The 19,307-nt window shown below is 42.9% G+C and overlaps 1 protein-coding gene across 7 annotated transcripts in view; it reads right to left on the reverse strand.

The window, feature by feature from the left end:
* Positions 1-19,307, reverse strand: part of PICALM (phosphatidylinositol binding clathrin assembly protein) — a 76,475-nt gene continuing 57,168 nt past the window's right edge. For 6 of the 7 annotated variants that reach the window (XM_081327239.1, XM_081327237.1, XM_081327238.1 and 3 more), the window contains 6 exons: positions 17,519-17,650; positions 17,407-17,437; positions 16,178-16,277; positions 10,764-10,823; positions 9,670-9,774; positions 1-1,571 (listed from right to left, as the gene is read on the reverse strand). In XM_081327239.1, the coding sequence (XP_081183365.1) occupies positions 1,557-1,571; positions 9,670-9,774; positions 10,764-10,823; positions 16,178-16,277; positions 17,407-17,437; positions 17,519-17,650 (443 nt within the window). In that variant the 3' untranslated portion in view covers positions 1-1,556. Of the gene's footprint in view, positions 1,572-2,788; positions 2,990-9,669; positions 9,775-10,763; positions 10,824-16,177; positions 16,278-17,406; positions 17,438-17,518; positions 17,651-19,307 lie in introns of those variants that run through there. The other variant, XM_081327243.1, reaches the window with a different exon arrangement.

Genomic DNA, 19,307 nt, shown 5'->3' on the forward strand with positions numbered 1-19,307 from the left:
GTTTGTGGAAGCTGCATTTTATTTGAAAATCCACCTTTTTTGCTAACGTACATCTTAACATTTTAAACAAAAATAGAATCTGCAGAGACGATGCAGCAAATATGCTTCATTCATGTACAGAATTGCTTTCATGCCCCAGACGATCCTCCTTAAGGCCCCAAATGCCACCTAAACCGATAGGATGTATTTACATATAGCACCAATCCACAGTGCCGTTTTCAAATTCACCAAAGAACAAAAAGGATTCCTATGTGCTGAGAATCCAGGGCACCAGGAAGTCATCCCGCAACAAGATGTGGTGGAGTTTCCCCTGGAGAACTTCACGGTGGGTTGTCCGTAGCAAAGAAGCGACTTCCCTTCGGAGAGTTTTATTCTATTTCTTGGTACATGATTCAAACGCAGAAAAGAAGTCTCTTTCCCCGCCCCCCCCCGCCCCCTTACACCAGAACTTTCCGCAGTTGCTTGTTTTGTTTTGTTTTTTTTCTTTTATACAGAGAAGGAAAGTCTTTGAAAGTGAAAGCAATTCCTCACATTCATTTGGAAAAAGGCTGTTATGTCAAGGGTAAGATAAATGGCATGCCAAGCAAAAAGCAAGGAAAAGCTTTCTCAAAGCACCGAGGAGGAGGAGGACGCTGGTCGAAAAAACACCACACTCCCACCAGTCACCTGTTCCCCCCCACCCCTTCCCCAAATCTTTAGCAGAACTGGCAACTTCGTCTATGGATCACTCTAATTGCTGGGGGGGGGGGAATTCAACCAGGGGCATTTTTTTTTCAGACCTTGGAACGTGCCCAATATTCTGCATGGAGGAGTGTGGATTGAGAGTTGTCTAGAAATTGTTCCGGCGGATTAAAAAAATAAAAATAAGGAAACGAACTCTAAATGGGAGACCCATAGTAATACATCGGCATTCGTTTCTCCACAGGGGAGGCTCTGTGATACATTTGTTTGTTTAAACGGATAATCATAAATAAATACAAACAATAATACATAAAGGAATGTCTATGCAAACGGAATATATAATTTGGTGGGGTTTTTTGTTTTTCCTTTTTAAGTTAAGCTTTTTGGTATGGAGTCTTAACATTTGTGATGAATGGCAAGAGGAAGCTGCGGAATTACCGTTAGGATACGATCCTCTAGAGAAAAGTCAATGAAGTTAAGGAAATAATTTGTGTCCGGCTCTTCGTTCCAGAAGAGCAGTTTCGAGAACGACTATTTAGCAGAATAGGCAACTTTTTTTATAGGTTACCGATCGAAGTTATAAAATAGGGGGTGGGAGTTACTAACATGTTAAGTTACCACGGGAGTGGGGCGAGGCGGGGGGAGGGGGAAATAGAAAAAAGATCCCACACCAAATTTGTGGCAATTCTTGGCAATTTTATACCACGCTGCAAGATGCTGAGGTTGGCCGAGAGACCCACAACTGTTGTGGGCTTTGCATGATTTGAGTCTGTTCTACTGGAGAGACTTTCGTTTTGACGGAGCTGCAAAAAAAGGGTTGGTCACTGAGCACGTGTCTTTCTGGGACGTTCTCGCTCCAATCCATCTGGCATGAACTACATAAACTGGATCTGAGAAAATAAAATGAAATCAAGGTTAGCTTGTTGATAGTTGTAGCTTTGGGCTGAACTCTTGAGGCTCCTTGGTGGCTGTTTTCTTGTTGCAGATGTTTCATTACCCAACTAGGTAACATCATTAAGTGCCGCGCCCATGTTGCCCAGTTGCGTGATGAAACATCTGCAAGAAAGCAATGTCAGAGCGCACCAAAGAAGTCTCAGGACACCCCATCAATCTCAGCACACAACTCTTGTCTTAATTTCTTATCTCATCCCTTTGCTCTCCACATGTTTTATACCTAAAGGAAGCCTCCCAATTATCTCTAACGCAGTCAACATCAGTCTACAAGGAAAGATAAATTATTGGGGGGGGGGGGAAACTGCCTTATGTCACACAAATGTACAATTGGTTTCCATTCAACAGAGACGGAAGATGTGGCACAGCCGTGACAGCTGTTTTATTTACGCCACCCTTCAGCCCAATAAGGAATTTATAACACAGGTGGCAACTCTGACAGATGCAGAAAGATGGAATCACAGGCACGATGGGGTAACTCTTCACAGCACTAGAGAGGGCAACAGAGTCAACTGTAAACTGTAAAAATGGCTTTATGGCAACAACAACGCAAACTGGATCTCTAAAAGTAGTGATTTTCTTTCAAAGGCCACGGCTGAGAGGTTTTTAGACCTAAAACCTAATGCAAAACGAACAAATCCAACCAAGTGATGGAAGGGCAAATAAACAAGCAAAAAATAAAAAAAATAAAAATAAAACCCGTGTTCTTCTGGGGACCTAATAACACTAGGAAGAGATTTAATACTCGGAGGATGACATTTACTACTCGAATCCAGCCATTTATGATCTTTCTGTAGATCTATTTGATACGCATTCAAGATACGCAACTGGAGAGATCCGGTCTGTGGGTCGTGGGGCTCACTTATTACACCTGGGAACGCAGCAGAAAAGGCTCTCGAGATACCGGCTGCGGATCTGATTAAGATGTCCCTCCACATCCGACGTACCCGCAAACCTGTATATTTTATTATTTTCAACCCACATCACATTGCTTTCAGAGTTTCAGTGGCAATGCTAAATGCTGGAAGCTTCCTTTCACACCATTGGAACAACTTTGCTGACATCAGCCCCTGCTCGGCATCACAACAAACCCTCCAGACATGCAATTTTGGAGAGACCTCTCCAACGTGAACAATACTTCAATGTGATCACGGTTAAGGAGGGGCCCTCCGTTACGACAAAGGGATTGTTCCTAGGAGGCAACATCCGAGTGGCCAATGTCTGTCCCACCCACACACCCCCAGCCCCAAAGTGAACATGCGATACCTAAATGGTCCTACAAGAAATCCTCTGCAAAGGGATCCTTTCCTGAAGGTCTGTGTGGACTCTGACTGGATGGACTGGAGGCGGCAGACAGCTGGGAGAGAAGATGGCGGAAAGGGGGAGAGAGAGAAGGCCTCAATGACAGAAGCAGGAAGGCAGGAAATGCAATGACAGAAAAGGTAGTTGGGAGACAAGGTAGTTGCAGCAGAGGTGAACTGGTTAGAAGGAGGGGGGGAAAGAATCATGGCGTGAAAAATTCATTTCTGCTTCCACAATAGGGTGGAGGACATCAAAATAAAGATTCCCCTAGAACAGGGGTAGGCAAACTTGGCTCTTTTATGACTTGTGGACTTCAACTCCCAGAATTCCTGAGCCAGCATGGGGGAAACTTTGGCCACTTCATGACTCGTGGACTTCAACTCCCAGAATTCCAGAGCCAGCATGGGGGAACTATGACCCCTTCATGACTTGTGGACTTCAACTCCCAGAATTCCTGAGCCAGCATGGGGGAACTATGGTCCCTTCATGACTTGTGGACTTCAACTCCCAGAATTCCTGAGCCAGCCATGCTGAGGGGAAAGGGAGAGGTTTCCAAGCTGAGCCATGCTGGCTCAGGAAATCTGGGAGTTGGAAGTCCACGAGTCATAAAAGAGCCAAGGTTGCCTACCCCCGCCCTAGAAAAAGGGAATGCGGTATTTGGATGTGACTAGCAGAAAATGTTGGCATCTCAACCAGTTAAAAGACGGTCCTCGACTTAGCAACCGTTCGTTTGGCGAACTGTCCTGAGTTACAACGGTGTGGGAAAAAGAGAGCTTGCGCCTGGTTTACTCATTAGCGACTGTTGCGGTTTCCCCGTGGTTATGTGATCCAAGATTCAGAGGCTTGGTAACTGGCGTGTCTTTATGACAGTTGCACTGTCCTGGGGGGGTCATGAGATCATCATTCCCGACCTTCTGACAAACAAACTCAACGGGGAGGCCAGAGATTCACTTAAAACAACTGCGTTATTAAAGCTGCAGTGATTCCCTTAAAGACTGTGGCAAGGAAGGTCATAAAATGGGGCAAAACTCATTTAACAACTGTCTTGCTTAGCAAAATTGTGGTCATAAGTCGAGGACAACCTGGAGTGGTCTGGCTAATTATCTCTGTAAGGCCAAAAGCAGAGATTCACTTTTTTGTCTTTCAGCATTGGCCTAATGGGTTAAGATTTCAAAACTGCCTCAGACTTCAACCTTTTCTTACACCCAAAATGGATATTAAGAACGCAATGGAATTAATAACAGTAACAATAATAAGAGTTGGAAGGGACCTTGGAGGTCTTCTAGTCCAACCCCCTGCTCAGGCAGGAAACCCTATATCATTTCAGACAAATGGCTGTCCAGTCTCTTCTTAAAAACTTCCAGTGTTGGAGCATTCACCGCTTCTGGAGGCAGGTTGTTCCACTGATTAATTATTCTCACTGTCAGGAAATTTCTCCTTAGTTTTAGGTTAGATCTCTCCTTGATTAGTTTCCATCTGTTGCTTCTTGTCCTGCCTTTGGGCGCTTTGGAGAACAGCTTGACTCCCTCTTCTTTGTGGAAGCCCATGAGATATTGGAACACTGCTATCGTGTCATCCCTCGTCCTTCTCTTCATTAAACAATTAATGAACAATAAACCATTGCTTATTTTGGCTTCATCCTCTCAAGTGGCTATCTGCACCAACTTTTCCTTGTGCCAGCTCTGCTTTTTTGATTTTATATTGAGAATGCTTCACACCCAGTGGGTGTGACAGGCAGAGACAGCATATCAACAAAAGGCCTCTGCGATCACTGCCCGCCTCTGACCGTAACAGACGAAACTATTCGGCCTACGTGTGTGTTTGTACAGGGAAAGGAGAAGAAGAAGAAAAAAAAGAGGAAAAATGTAAAATTCTGGAAGGAAAGAAGGGTATTTGTTTTTTTAAAAAAATCAAGCAAGAATTACAGCAAACTGGCAGAGTGCCTTCTTCACATTTGGATGGTTTCCAGGCTTAGCATTTGGCAAGTCACGTTAAAAGGAGCAAATCTGCCCGCAAGATCTGTGGCCAGACTGAATCGGCTGGGGTGGACAACATTTCCATGGCCAAAAGACACACAACTCAGGGTTCCTTCTGGGAATCAGAGACTGCAAGCTGGGTAGAGCTATGTTACAGGGAGTCCTCAAGTTATGACTGTAATGGAACCTGCCCATTATGGTGGTATGAACTGATGATCATAAATCAGGTCAGCTGTGTGACCTAGCAACAGAAATAGCACTTAGACTTATATACCACTTCACAGTGCTTTACAGCGCTCTCTAAGCAGTTTACAGAGTCAGCGTATTTGCACCCAACAATCTGGGTCCTCGTGTTATCAACCTCGGAAAGATGGAAGGCTAAGTCAACCTTGAGCCGGTCAGGATTGAACTGCTGGCAGTCAGCAGAGTTAGCCTGCAATATCGCATTCTAACCACTGCGCCACCACGACCTATCTGATTTTATGTCCCTTTTTCGGTGGCAGTTGTTAAGCAAATGCCAGGGTCGTAAAGCTGGAAGTAAATGCTGGTTTTTGACAAAAGTGTCGTAAAATGCAGTCATGTGACTACAGATTGTTACAAAATGCTCATGAATGTGGGCTGGCTGCCCAGTGCTCAAAGGTCACGTGACCGTGGAGGGTGGAAGCATCAGAACTTTGAATTTGGGTCGTAAGCATCGACGCCCCACCCGGGAGGTCCATTTTTAACTTCAAATGGTCACTAAGCAACTGGTTGAGGTCTACCTCCATAGTTTCCATCAGTTCTGAATAACCTTTATTAAAAAAAAGAGTTCAAAGGCTACAAAAATGGAGGTTAAGGAATATACACAGCCCAGAGAGCAAAACTCTTTACCCAAGAGTAGGCAATGCTGGCTAATAGATTGGTTTTACTGCAATTTTTGAACCTTAAGTCAATTGAATTAAAATTGAAACCCTTCTTTCCAGATTTGGCACTTTTACATGCCCAAGCCTACGTACTGCTTACTCAGATACGTTCTGAGAGACAGTGTCAATGTTAATCTACTACAAACAACACAACTGGAGACTATTCCAACTGGGGTTGGACTGGAAGACTTCCTAAGACAGACATGTCAAACACAAGGCCCGGGGGCCAGATCCGGCCCGCAAAGTGGTTTCATGTGGCCCGCGAAGCCATCCTAGAAACAGTGAGGGAACGGCCCCCACTGCCTTGGCCCTGGCCCAGAGACCCTCCTCCTGCCAGAGACCCTCAGATCTGTCCCACTCCTGTCCAGGCCCCCATAGGCACCCTTGATGCGAACGATGTAGAGCTGGCCATGCCCACCCAGTAGGCCATACGCACTTTAGCCACACCCACCCAGTAGGCCATGCCCACCCAGTAGGCCATACGCACTTTAGCCACACCCACCAAGTAGGCCACGCCCACCCAGGCCACACCCACCCGGCCCCCTGAGGGCAACTGCAATGCTGATGTGGCCCTCAATGAAATTAAGTTTGACAACCCTGTCCTAAGATATCTTCCAAGCTTGTTACTCTATATTATTCTATATTCTAAGATACCTCTGTATTTCTCAGATTAAGATTTGTTATTAGATTACAAGTTAGGTGAAGGGAGGGTATTTTTTGTTCCCTGTTACTGTTCTGGGGCCTTTTAAAGACAATTCCCCTTACGTTTATATTCTGCTCAAGACTGTAAGCAAATATTATCAATATGCAAAAGTGGTTCTCTGCTCCCTGTCAACTGTCAAGACATAATTTGTTTTCTGCTAGAAATAGACTAGTTATGTTTAGAATATAATCTACAAGTGGGTCCCAGATATTTAAAGCCTAGCTAATTCTTCCTACCCATGGCAACTGTCTTCCAAACAGCAGCCCCATATTGGCATTTGTTTAAAGTAAATATTTTAGTCATACGTAGACATAACAGTTCAGTAACACTGAAGGTGGGAAGGTGGAACAACATTCTATTAAAAGCACTCAAATTTCCTCACCCCCCCCCCCAAAATACCTAAAATATCACTCTGATCCAAGCTTTCCCATAGGACTTTAAATTCCTTCCATGTTCTGGTTCCAGCACAGGATATCAACTTCGTCAGCAGAGTTAAATAAAATTAAATGCATCTGCTCCTTTGCCTTTGATAGCATTAATGCTTGCAGGAGGTTGCTTTCATCTAGGCATTTATCTCCCATGGATGAGGAAACGGCTTAAAGGAAAAGAAAACACATCAACGCACCCCAACCAGGTTTAAGTCAGCCACAAAAACCTGGCTCTGACCCGTGCCCTAGGCTAGGAAATGCAGCAGACCCATTTGGGCAAAAATGTAGTGTTACAGATAATGATTTTATTACTGTCTAGAGCAGGGGTAGGCAACCTCGGCTCTTTTATGACTTGTGGACTTCAACTCCCAGAATTCCGTGCCTGGCTGAGGAATTCTGGGAGTTGAAGTCCACAAGTCATAAAAGGGCCAAGTGTGAGGACCACTGCATTAGAAGTTAAACCTTGGGGATGTTTTAAATAGAGGATAGGAATGTCTAATTTTGCCCTTGGCCCTTTTATGACTTGTGGACTTCAACTCCCAGAATTCCGTGCCTGGCTGAGGAATTCTGGGAGTTGAAGTCCACAAGTCATAAAAGGGCCAAGTGTGAAGACCCCTGCATTAGAAGTTAAAAGGAATGTCTAATTTTGCTGTATCTAAGCTTCCTTATTATAAGAGCTTCTTAGATTAAAACATCTAAGTTTTGACTTTTCTGTTCTTGGCCCCCGAGCCATGGTTGAGATATTTTCTGTTATGCTCTGGAGGAAGCCGTGATAGTAGCAGTTACTAAACCTGGTCACATTTGCAGCCTCTTGCAAACACCCTTCAATGCAAAAACCTGTCTGTAGATCAGGACCGCACAGAATAGGAACTGTACTACTTTATTTCTGGAGAGAAGCAGGCAGATATGGAAGAGAAACAGAATGAGAAAACTATGGAAGAGAGAGGGAAATTCCATGAATGTCCCCTTTCAGTTCCATGGCAAATGGTGAAATTCCAGACTCGTTCACTCCAGTTGTTCTGCTTTGGGTTAATATATTTAGTTCACGTAACATAGAAAGTTCACCCATGCATGCAGCCTAACTAACAAAAGACCTGCCAACACCAACGGGCAATCCAAAAGGAACAACTCCTTCAAAACTCTTAAGGCAGGCCCAGTAGAGGCGACACCCAGACAGCAAATAGGCCTTCACAACAAGCCTTTGTTCCCTCACCGAGAAACACTAATAAATCTGACATCGGTGAAGCCAAACCAAGAGCAATGAGGAACCACAAATGGTTTAATTCCAGGGCAAACCCAGAGAATGCTTCAACTAAGGGTGTGCTTCTAATAACAACAGCTGATTTCCTTATTCTTAAGTACACAGCCAGGATCAATCCAAGCATTCAGACAAGGCGCAGGTTATGAATTCTTCCGTTTCCATGCCATTCAGGAGTACAGGAGGAGGAACAGCTCATGACTGAACCCTCCAAGATATATATCCTATTTGTGAAAATACTGCTGGCATCAAATCTTTTTTTATTTTATTTTTTTGGATAGTCTTAAGGACAATTTTGGTTTGATAGTGTAAAGCAGGAGTGTCCAATCTTGGCAACCTGTGGACCTGTGGACCAACTCCGACCTGCAGACTTCCAGCATTGCTGGCTGGGGAATTCTGGAAGTTGAAGTCCACAAGGTTGACATTCCCAAGGTTGGACACCCCTGCTGGAAAGCTCTACAGCAGGAGTCTTCAAACCTGGCACTTTTTAAGACTTGTGGACTTCAACTCCCAGAATTCATCAGCCATCATGGCTGGTTGAGGAATTCTGGGAGTCGAAGTCCACAGGTCTTAAAGTTGCTAAGTTTGTAGACCTGTGCTCTACAAGTATCTACTTCCCTCTGAAGATCTAAAATAGACACAAAGCCCTCCCAATGTGCATCAGAATCTCTATCTTATCATTTCAGGTTTCAGCACCTTCCACATGTTTTACAAAAGCTTAGGGAAGCCCGTTTGTGAACACAGAATTAAGTGCCTTGATCTTGATTTAAGAATGCCTCCAAGGGGAACATTTTTACATTCTCACGTAAGGGAGGAATAAAAATGGAAGATTTCCTTTTTTATAAATAAGAAACCCCAAGGGTGCAATGACATCAGTACAATGAGAGGACACTGCAGACATCCAAACCAGGTTAATACTTTAACCCTCAGAAGTACAAACCTTATACTTCATCTGGGTAGCGAGACCCCATTTCTTTGTAACTTTCCTTTTAATACATCCCCTAGAAATATATATTATTTATTCATTTTCATAACTCTACTGGCGCCTCTTCGGCTTCAGCTTCCCTGACAGAAGAAAAAAATACTATTGTTCTTTATGAATTCATCTAGGAATTACACGGGCTCCGTTTGTGCAGTTGTTCTTTCTTTCTTGGGCCAAGTTCACTGTAAGGTCCCCAATCGTTTGATTGTCATCTCAGAACTTGCTTCAGTGGGACCTCTTCTGAAGAATTCTCATCCCAGGTCTCTGGAGTCTTCAGGTGTATAATAAACTTTCTTGAGACCCATTTGGACTATTCCATCTGGCTCAGAACGAAAGCCGTCTTAGATGCGAAACTAGTTTTCACATTTGAACCAGAGACGTCTGCTTGCCACGATCGATTAAAAATAGTCAACTGATTTCACCCTTCTCAACAGAGCTTCTTCCTCCTTGTGCTTTCAGGGCTGCAGAGTGCAAATTAAAACCTACCTGCGCTCCTGATATAGGACCAAAAGGATTTGGAGGTCTCATGACAGGTTGGCTGTATATCAAAGTTGGCTGCGTCATTACTGGTACTCCTCCCATTTGGGATGGCTAAAAATGCAGAATAGCACAGAATTAATGTTACAAAATAAAATTAAAATAAAATGTTGAAATGCCCACCAAGGGTATGCTTTGAACCATCATCTTCTGTTAACAAGACAGTAGAATATTTATGATATAGCAGGATGGCTTAGCCCAGGGGTCTTCTGACTTGGCCCTTTTATGACTTGTGGACTTCAACTCCCAGAATTCCTCAGCCAGGCCCTGGCTTAGCCATTAGAGCTACCACAAAGTCACTGGAAACTGTCATTTTCATTGGCGGGGTTTTCCCCCCACATAATCTCTCTGTACTTTTAGGCAGGGATCTCCAAACTTGGCCACTTTAAGACGTGTGGGCTTCAACTTCCAAAATTCCCATGCTGGCTGAGGAATTCTGGAAGATGAAGTCCACGAGTCTTAAAGTTGCCAAGTTTGGAGACCCCTGCTTTTAGGAATGGCCAACAAGAATCTGTTTTGTGTTTCCAAAAAAGTAAGAGCCCCCCCCCCCAAAAAAAATTAGCTCCAGCCCAGAGGATACATACAATTTTTTTGCCATGTTTGTCCTAGCAGCATTTTAAGGTATTCTTATTCAGAAAGCACCTTTTTCATTTCAGTTGTAATAACTGAGCCTTGATTGTTAATGTTTCTTATATCACCCATCTGTTTCAAGTTAAATCTAATTTTAGCTGTACACTGGTACAAATTCTGGAGTACATCTGGAAGGTATTAGAAGACTAGAAGCAAAAGAGTCTATTATTTCTTCAATTGGACTCCCACTTTTCCATCATAATGTGTTCAAAGTAGTTGAGTGATTTTCCTAGCAAACTGAGATCACGAACCAGGAAAAACCCAGAAGTGAAACAGATTCATCTTGGCCATTGGGTATGTGGCATCTTGTCACAGAACAGTCAATGAACACAAACAAGCACAATGAATATATTGGGAGGGGATGTCTACAAATTAATGCTCCTCAAAGGACTTAAAATACAAAGTTTACTGACCATTCCATATCCCATCATTCCCGTTGGCGTTGTAGCAGGATAGGCCATGATAGGCGGCGCCTAATGGGAAAAGCATACCATTAATTTAGGTTTAGGTTTAGGTTTATTCGATTTCTATACCGCCCTTCTCCCGAGGGACTCAGGGCGGTTAACAGGGCATATATAAATAAATAACAGTACAAAAATTAAAAAAGATTAAACCAATGCCCAATTAAAATACAATAACAATAAAATAATAAAAAACCCGTTAAAAAGACCCTCCCCATCAGGCCAGACCAGCTAGTTCAAAGAAGTGGGTCTTCAGCCCGCGGCGGAAGGAGCGGAGGTCCGGAGGGCCTCCGTTTTAGCCTTGTGTTTTTATAGGTTTTTTACATTTTTTTAATAACAACAATTGTTCTGTGTAGCTTTAAGAGTATACACCTAGAATCACTTGTTTGTGAGACAGGCAGCAACATAAACCACGTAAACCTGGTGAACAAATGGATAAATAAATAAATCCCCAAGGAAGAAACAATTCTTTTGTACCTTGACAAAAGACACCGTTGATTTTATGCTGATTTTTTTTATTGTTAACTGTGGTTCTAATATTTTTGAGGGGAGATCGCTCTCCCCAAAGTCTCTTAACGGGGGACAAGATAAAAGAATTGTTAATTAACAGAATTAATGAACTGTTTATCTGACAATACTCTTGTATGACCTCCATTGCCAGCTGAATCCCAACTGGCAACTTCATAATTTATTAGAATAATCAATTACTGATTAAAATAAGCAGTTTGGGACTGCTGTTCTTTTTAAGCTCCAAAGCACAGTTGCAGATACATGAGATCACAGGTTGGTGCTACCCCAGGTCAATATGGGAATCTGGCAATTCCAACTTACTACCTTAAATGATTAAATTTTAGGTAGGAAGTTTACCAAAACATTAACAATTGCTCAATGAATCCCTGAAACTGCGGGGAAAATGAACCCCCAATTTGATGGACTTTAAAATAATTATTAGATGACTTATCAGGAACGTGCCAGGTATTTGCAGAAAGTTCGACAACTATAGGCCAGCACCCATATATTTTGAGGTTTTTTTCCTCCATGTTACTGCCAGTTAATATGGACAAGGTGTTTTGCAAGATGTGTGCCTTTACATTTTTTAGCATTTTAACCTACATAGCTTGGGCATGAATATCCTTAATTTTATATTAATTTTGTGACATGTGCCACAGTTTATGTGATATCTGCCTCTTGATGTCATCTACTGTCATATTTAACTGACATTCAGGAATATTGTGAATTCCCTTCCTCCGTCATGGTTCGTTTAAACCAAGTTTCATAACACATCAAAAATAGAAACATTTTCAAACCAAAATCCTACCAAATTCTCCATAGTCAAAATCCTTGTATAGATTTCTCTTTGCAAGCAACAGTGTTTAAGAGTAATTTAACAACATATATCACTTCCTCCTCCTCCTTCTGACCAATAATAATTGATCAATAATAATAATCCTGCAAGTTTGGGTCAGTTATTGGAAAAGATAGCTTTAATGAACTCTAATGCAAAAATCCTTGAAAGAGACCAATTGCTCCATAAAATGGCAAGCAAAAAAACACATGCGCAGTATAGACGCTAGAGTCATTTTGCTATGCAAAATTTTCTGAATTTAAAGAGGGAACAGAGGAGCATGTCATACCCATAATTTTATAAGAAATTCAACTGTCTGAAAAAGATTTTCCAACAAGATAAAAGTGAAGGAAGGAAAACCCACAGTTTTTTCTATGGATTATACTAGATAGATAGATAGATAGATAGATAGATAGATAGATAGATAGATAGATAGATAGATAGATAGACAGACAGACAGACAGGATAAGATAAGGAGGTAGGTAGGTAGGTAGGTACACAGATAACTTTTAGTGTCATTTTTTACTGTGGGCACAATGGCACACATTAAAATGAAATTTAGTTGCTTGCTCTCAAAGTGTATGGAATCCAATTGGCTATTATTTACTATGATTAATGAAATGGCAGTGACTAATATTAACATAACTAAAGAAGCAAAATACTGTATATATGCATATACACAACCATACATTTATTCATTTTTAACTGTTTAAGGTGTTTTAAGATTTTCTTCTCCATGAAAAGATTATAGGGAAAGACCAATAATGATAAGGAAAGTAAAACCAAATGGGCTTAAGTTGATGTTCCAAAAGAAAGAGCTGAAGAATTAAAGTTACTATGATTTTTGATGAATGGAAATTCAGTCATAAGTGTCACACATAGAGAAGATTGAATTAACCAGAAGATAATTTAAAGATAAAAACTTCTATCAGTTAAACTTACCTCAAAAACAGGTAGTGCTCAACTTACAACCGTTTGTTTAATGACTGTTCAAAAGGGCGCCAAAAAAGTGACATAACCATTTTTAACTCTTATGACTGTTGCATCATCTCCATAGTCACATGTTCAAAATTCGGATGCTTGGCAAATGACTCATGTTTATGATGAGTCCCGGGGTCACGTGATCCCCTTTTACGACCTTCTGACAAGCAAAGTCAGTGGGGAATCCAGATTCACTTAACAACTGCAGTGATTCACTTAACGACCCTAGCAAGAAAGGTCGCAAAATGGGGCAAAACTCACTTAGACAAAGGCTTGCTTAGCTTCACGCTGTGGTAGTAAGTTGAGGACTACCTGTTAGGATTTAGAATATAAAGTTTTCAAAGACTTCATTCTTTAGCTCTTGTCAATACTTAATGAACAATTAAATATTTTTTTTAAAAAAATATCATTAATGAACTTTTTTTTTAGTGGAATGAGATAGCACACTGTGCAGTCCAGACCCTTTTGAATCACCTGAGCGAACGTGGGAAATATCACTCCGTTCAGTGATATTTTAGAACATATTGGTCTCTCCCTCTTTGAAATCAAGTCTATGGTGGGTGGGTGTGGAAAGCAGCTTGTGAGATTTCATGCAATTATTGGTACGCACAAATGCCTTTTTTTCATTTAATTTGTTCAAATTCAAATGCACTTAAAAAGGCAATGCAGAGGCAACACATCAGCTAGTTGGGCAGCAAACGACAGAGTTAAAAAGCAGGAAAATAATTGTGAATATTTCTTCATGCCACTCTTGGCTTCAAAAGGGTGCCCGCCCTTAAAATCTAGGCATATTAGAAGCTGCTCAAAATTTCCATCATGCCCAAATATCTTAACAGAAGTGTGCAATAGCAGGTTTATGACATTCTGCTGTAATGATTAATATCAGCATGCCAATCGGATTGGTAGAAAAAAAAAGAGAGAGGGGCTGCAGGTTTTGTTCACTTACGTATTGTGGAAAATGCATGCCATTCTGTTTTTCCCCCGGAAGAACAATTACACAATGCAATAACACTGGATTAGAAAGGATTACTTACACAACAGCATATACACAAAGCATTTTGGTTACAAGTGTGCGCTTAACAATCCTGAGGAACATATTTTTGTAAACCAATAAGACGTTTAGCAAAAAAAAAAAAAAATTTAACAAGATTGATAAGTTTGTGACAGAACATATAACGTAATCTACTGTCGGCAAGTTTGCCACACTTCTGACATACTGGACTCCAGTAATTTACGACAAAACACTTGACGAGAAAATGAGACAACACAGTGTTAAAGCAGAAGTTTAAAGCCAAACGCTACTTTTCCCCCGATCCCAATAGATCACGAAAACTCAAAACTTTGCGTATGGCATAACACAAAGCCTAAACTACACCCACGTTTCCTGCAAAACTTATTTCATTCCCATATTTGTGATCTGTAAGAATATTGGGGTTTTTTTAAAGACTGGATTTTAAATTTAAAGTTATTGCACAATTTATTTGGAAGCCTCAGCCTTCATTGAGGTATGAAAAGTTAGGGCAGGGCTAGAGGCTGTGACGGTCACAAGAATTTCTTTGCCGTGTTAAGTCCTACAAGAACTGGATCCTGGCCCAGAAAAATTGGAAGGGCTCATCACGACCGCTTCCACAGCTAATTTTCCCTTTCTGAAATGGTTTAGAAATATTTCTTGACCAAGAGTTGGGGAGGTCAAGGATAGGTATAATAATAATAATAATAATAATAATAATAATAATAATAATAATAATAATAATAATAATAATAATAATAATAATAATAATAATAAAGTTGGAAGGGACCTTGGAGGTCATCTAGTCCAACCCCCTGCTCAGGCAGGAAACCTTATACCATTTCAGACAAGTGGCTGGCCAGTCTCTTCTTAAAAACCTCCAGTGTTGGAGCATTCACCACCTCTGGAGGCAGGTTGTTCCACTGGTTAATTGTTCCAACTGTCAGGAAGTTTCTCCTCAGTTCTAGGTTGCTTCTCTCCTTGACTAGTTTCCATCCGTTGCTTCTTGTCCTGCTTTCAAGTGCTTTGGAGAATAGCTTGACTCCCTCTTCTTTGAAGGGGAGGCTTCCCCAAATTTCAGTCCCACCCCCCCTTTTTTTAGCAAAACATGCCTGGAAGGCTTTTTAGTTTAGCCTTCGCATGAAAACAGAACTGTAACAACTGCATGTTCTTTTATGATTCTCTGATGCCTTGTGTTTTTGTGCCTCCTCTTTCCTTGTTCTGTTCGTTAAGATACTATATTGTATTTAGAACAAATAATGCCTTAAGAATATTGAGATACAGGTGGTCCTCGCATAATGGCTGCTCGCTCATTCAGTGAGCATTTGAACGTAAGACAGTGCTGAACCAGTGGTGCTTACAACCAGCCATTGCAACGTCCCCATAGTTGTGTGATCGTGATCCAGGCCTGGATTTCTGTCACAGCATCCCAGAGTTTATATGATTGTGATTTGTGACCTTCCCTGCCAGCTTCCCACAAGCAAAGGCAAGAGAAATACCCCTCCCTTTCTTTTTAAACAAAAGATAAGACTTTGAATACTGTGCCTTTTAAAGCTACTGCTGATCTTCAAATTGGGTATTTGTCAGCCACTATGAACTGTCCTGAATCTAATCCAAGAGAGAATCTTTGTCATTTGGATAGCCAGGTTTTCTAGAGTACATAACCAGAATTCTGGATGATACATTATATACCCACAATACAATCCAAGCTGCTGGATTTATGAAGCTCCTTATGACGGCAGTCTCCAACCTTTGCGGCTTGGTGGCCCGGCTGGAGGGGGGGGCAGCAAGAGGGGAACTGGGCCTCATGAGTGGCAGGCCGGCGCGCACACGCATGCAACTCAACATGCAGAATACGAGCTGTGCGCGTGCGTGCATGCGTGCCAGCCCGATGCTCCTGTAAGTCAAGCTGCACAAGTGTGCATGTGCACTGGTGCTTGCTGGTCGCGTGGCCCAGTTCTGAACTGGCCATGGCCCAGTAGTGGGTTGGACCCAGGGGTTGTGGCTCGCTGCCCTGTGACAATTCCTTACCATGGTTGGAACATTCCAAGCAGTGGTCGGTGCAATTTTGGGCTGCCAGTTGGAACCACCTGTTAGTTTCTTTTCTCCTGGCTGGGTCCAGTTTACATCACTATAAATAAATGTTCACGATATTAAAACTCAGATGTATTCATGTTAGGGAAAAAAAAACCTCACATGTATTCACGTTAGAAAAGTATGAAATAGCTCATCTCCTGTCTCTTCGGGTAATCCTTGACTTACGTTCGTTCAGTGATCGTTCGAAATTACGACAGCACTGAAAAAAAGGGACTGATGGTGGTTTCTTCATCCTTACCACCGTTGCGGCATCCTCATGGTCAAGGGATCAAAATTCAGAGGCTTGGCAACTGGCTCCCATTTAGGACGGCTGCAGTGACCAGGAAAGTCAATGGGGAAGCCAGGTTCGCTTTACAACCCTGTTACTAACCTACCACTGCAATGATTCACTTGACAACCGTGGCCGGAAAACTTGTAAAATGGGGCAAAACTTGCTTAACAACTGTTTCGCTTAGCAACAGAAATCTGAGGCTCAGTTAAGTCAAGGGCCACCTGCCATGGTTCCGAAAGATGAAACTCTTCAAAGAAATTCGAGGCTTTGTTTACCTTAATCTTCATTTGAGTAGCGTAGCATTGGCACTAACACAAACGAGTCCCCCTCCCCTGGGCACATAGTATCAAAGCACAATTCCCTCCTTCAGCTAACAGTCATAAATCACATTCCCCAATTAGTTTGAAACACGGGCTTCCCCTCCAGCTCTCCAATTCTCTATCATCTCTTTATTTCAATAACCTCGGTTCCCACACTAGGTTCGGTGTTGTTATGTCCTGCACATTCCTCCCTCTAGCATCATCTAACTCTTAACTCTAAAGGCAAAATGGTTGCATCTCCATCTGCTGTCAATGCAAAAACATCCGATGTTAGCAGCGTTGACACTACCTTTACATGATTACCTAAAAAGAAAGATGGATGGGTAGAGATCGGGGAACAAGGTGGGAAGTGGGCTCTGCCATCAGTCTAGCAGCCCGCCCCCAGCATGGATATTATTGGGTAGATGGAAGATGCTAAATATTAGTTGGTCAGTCACAGATGGCTCATTTAGAGTATTCTCCCAAATCAGCAACACTATCCTTATCTGTATTATTAAGAAATCAATCTGATAAGTCATGTAAAGCTGCTGCGAATACGTATTTAGAAGAAAAATATATATTAAAAAACTCACTTTTTCACTGTCCCATTTCCAATGCCCAAATCTGTTACAAAAAAAAAAATCATTAGAAAACAGTTCATTTTTAAATTTTTTATTTTTATATAAGTCCCATACAAATACTTACTTCCTACAAGGTTGGCTAGAGATGAATCCAAGTCATCTAATACTAGCTTATTGGGTGGTGCTTTGCAAGATGGAAGATTCTGGTTCTGAGAAGCCACGGTTGGTTTTAGGAGTCCACCTAATTCATCAAAGCCTTAAAACAACACATATTATTAAATGTAACAAAACTTTTTTCAATTATCATACCAGATGTCAGCCCATATGTATTTTAAAATCTTAGCACAGCGGTCTTCAAACCTAGCCCTTTTATGACTTGTGGACTTCAACTCCCAGAATTCCTCAGCCAGGCATGCTGGCTGAGGAATTCTGGGAGTTGAAGTCCACAAGTCATAAAAGGGCCAATTACAGGTAGTCCTACATTTACAACCACAACCGAGCCCCAAATTTCTGTTGCTAAGTGAGATATCTGTTAAATGAATTTTGTCCCATCTTATGACCCTTTTTTGCCACATTTGTTAAGGGAATTGCTGTAGTTAATAAGTGAATCAGGCTCCCCCATTGACTTTGCTTGTCGGAAAATTGCAAAAGGTGGATCACATGACTCCAGGACATTGCAACCGTCGTAAGTATGAGTCAATGGCCAAGTATCTGAATTTTGATCACATGACCATGGGGATGCCACCATGGTTGTAAAAGGGTGGGAAATGGTCATAAGTCACTTTTTTCAGTGCCGTTGTAACTTCGAACAGTCACTAAATCAGGGGTGTCAATTTCATTGAGGGTCGCATCAGCATTGTGGTTGCCGTCGGGAGGGGGGATGGGGGTGTGTGGCCAGGGGGGGCGTGGCTGGAGTGTGTGTGGCCTACTGGGTGGGCATGGCCAGCTCTACATCATTCACGTCAAGGGTGACTATGGGGGCCTGGGCAGGAGTGGGACAGATCTGAGGATCTCTGGCAGAAGGAGATGGGACCGGGGCAAGTGCCAAGGCATGGTCCACTGGAGGAGCCTCACTGTTCCTCTCAGGCCATGCAGGGGGGGAGGGGGGGCTGGACGGTGGCGCAGAGGTCAAATGCTCAGCTCAGCCAGGTTGCTCATGATGGCTACGAGGGCAAAGTCAAGAGGGAGGCCCACTCCCTCTCCATGTGAGGAGACCTGGCTTTGTATCCAAAGCTTCCTTAGCAATAGGATGGGAGATCCCCCAGGATAGGCCAGGAGGAGGGGCCAAGGGGATGGTGAAAGGGCAGCAGGGAAGGACTAAGGCAGGACTTCCCTCAGACCTACCTTCCTTCCTTCCTTCCTTCCTTCCTTCCTTCCTTCCTTCCTTCCTTCCTTCCTTCCTTCCTTCCTTCCTTCCTTCCTTCCTTCCTTCCCTCCCTCCCTCCCTCCCTCCCTCCTTGGAGTGGTGGGAAAATATTTGAGATGAGGGAGGGAGAAAAACAGGCAAGAAACGCAGCTGGGGAAGTGTCATCCTTCGTGAGGAATGAAGAAATGCACCATCGCCTGGAAGTGGCCAGCACATGGCCCTCGCCTACTTCACATATCTGGCTTGGTGGGCTCTGGGGGAGGGAACGCCATGAGCAGCGTGAGAGTTGATGTTACCTGCGCAATGCTGCCCAGCCTGTCCGGTTTCGGCAGGCAGCGGGGCGCTCTCCTCACAGTGCCGAGAGGCTGAGCCAGTTGGCACGAATCTGAAGAGAAGCACAATGCTGCCCAGCCCCTAGCCTGCCCGAAGTAGGCAGGGCCATGTGCTGGCCACTTCCAGGCGACGGTGCATTTCTTCATTCCTCACAAAGGGTGATACCTCCCCAGCACGCGCCCAGGGGGCAGTGCCGACACGGCACGGGCCGGTC

This window comes from Vipera berus, assembly GCF_964194415.1.
Source record: "Vipera berus genome assembly, chromosome: 4".
NCBI lineage: Eukaryota > Metazoa > Chordata > Lepidosauria > Squamata > Viperidae > Vipera > Vipera berus.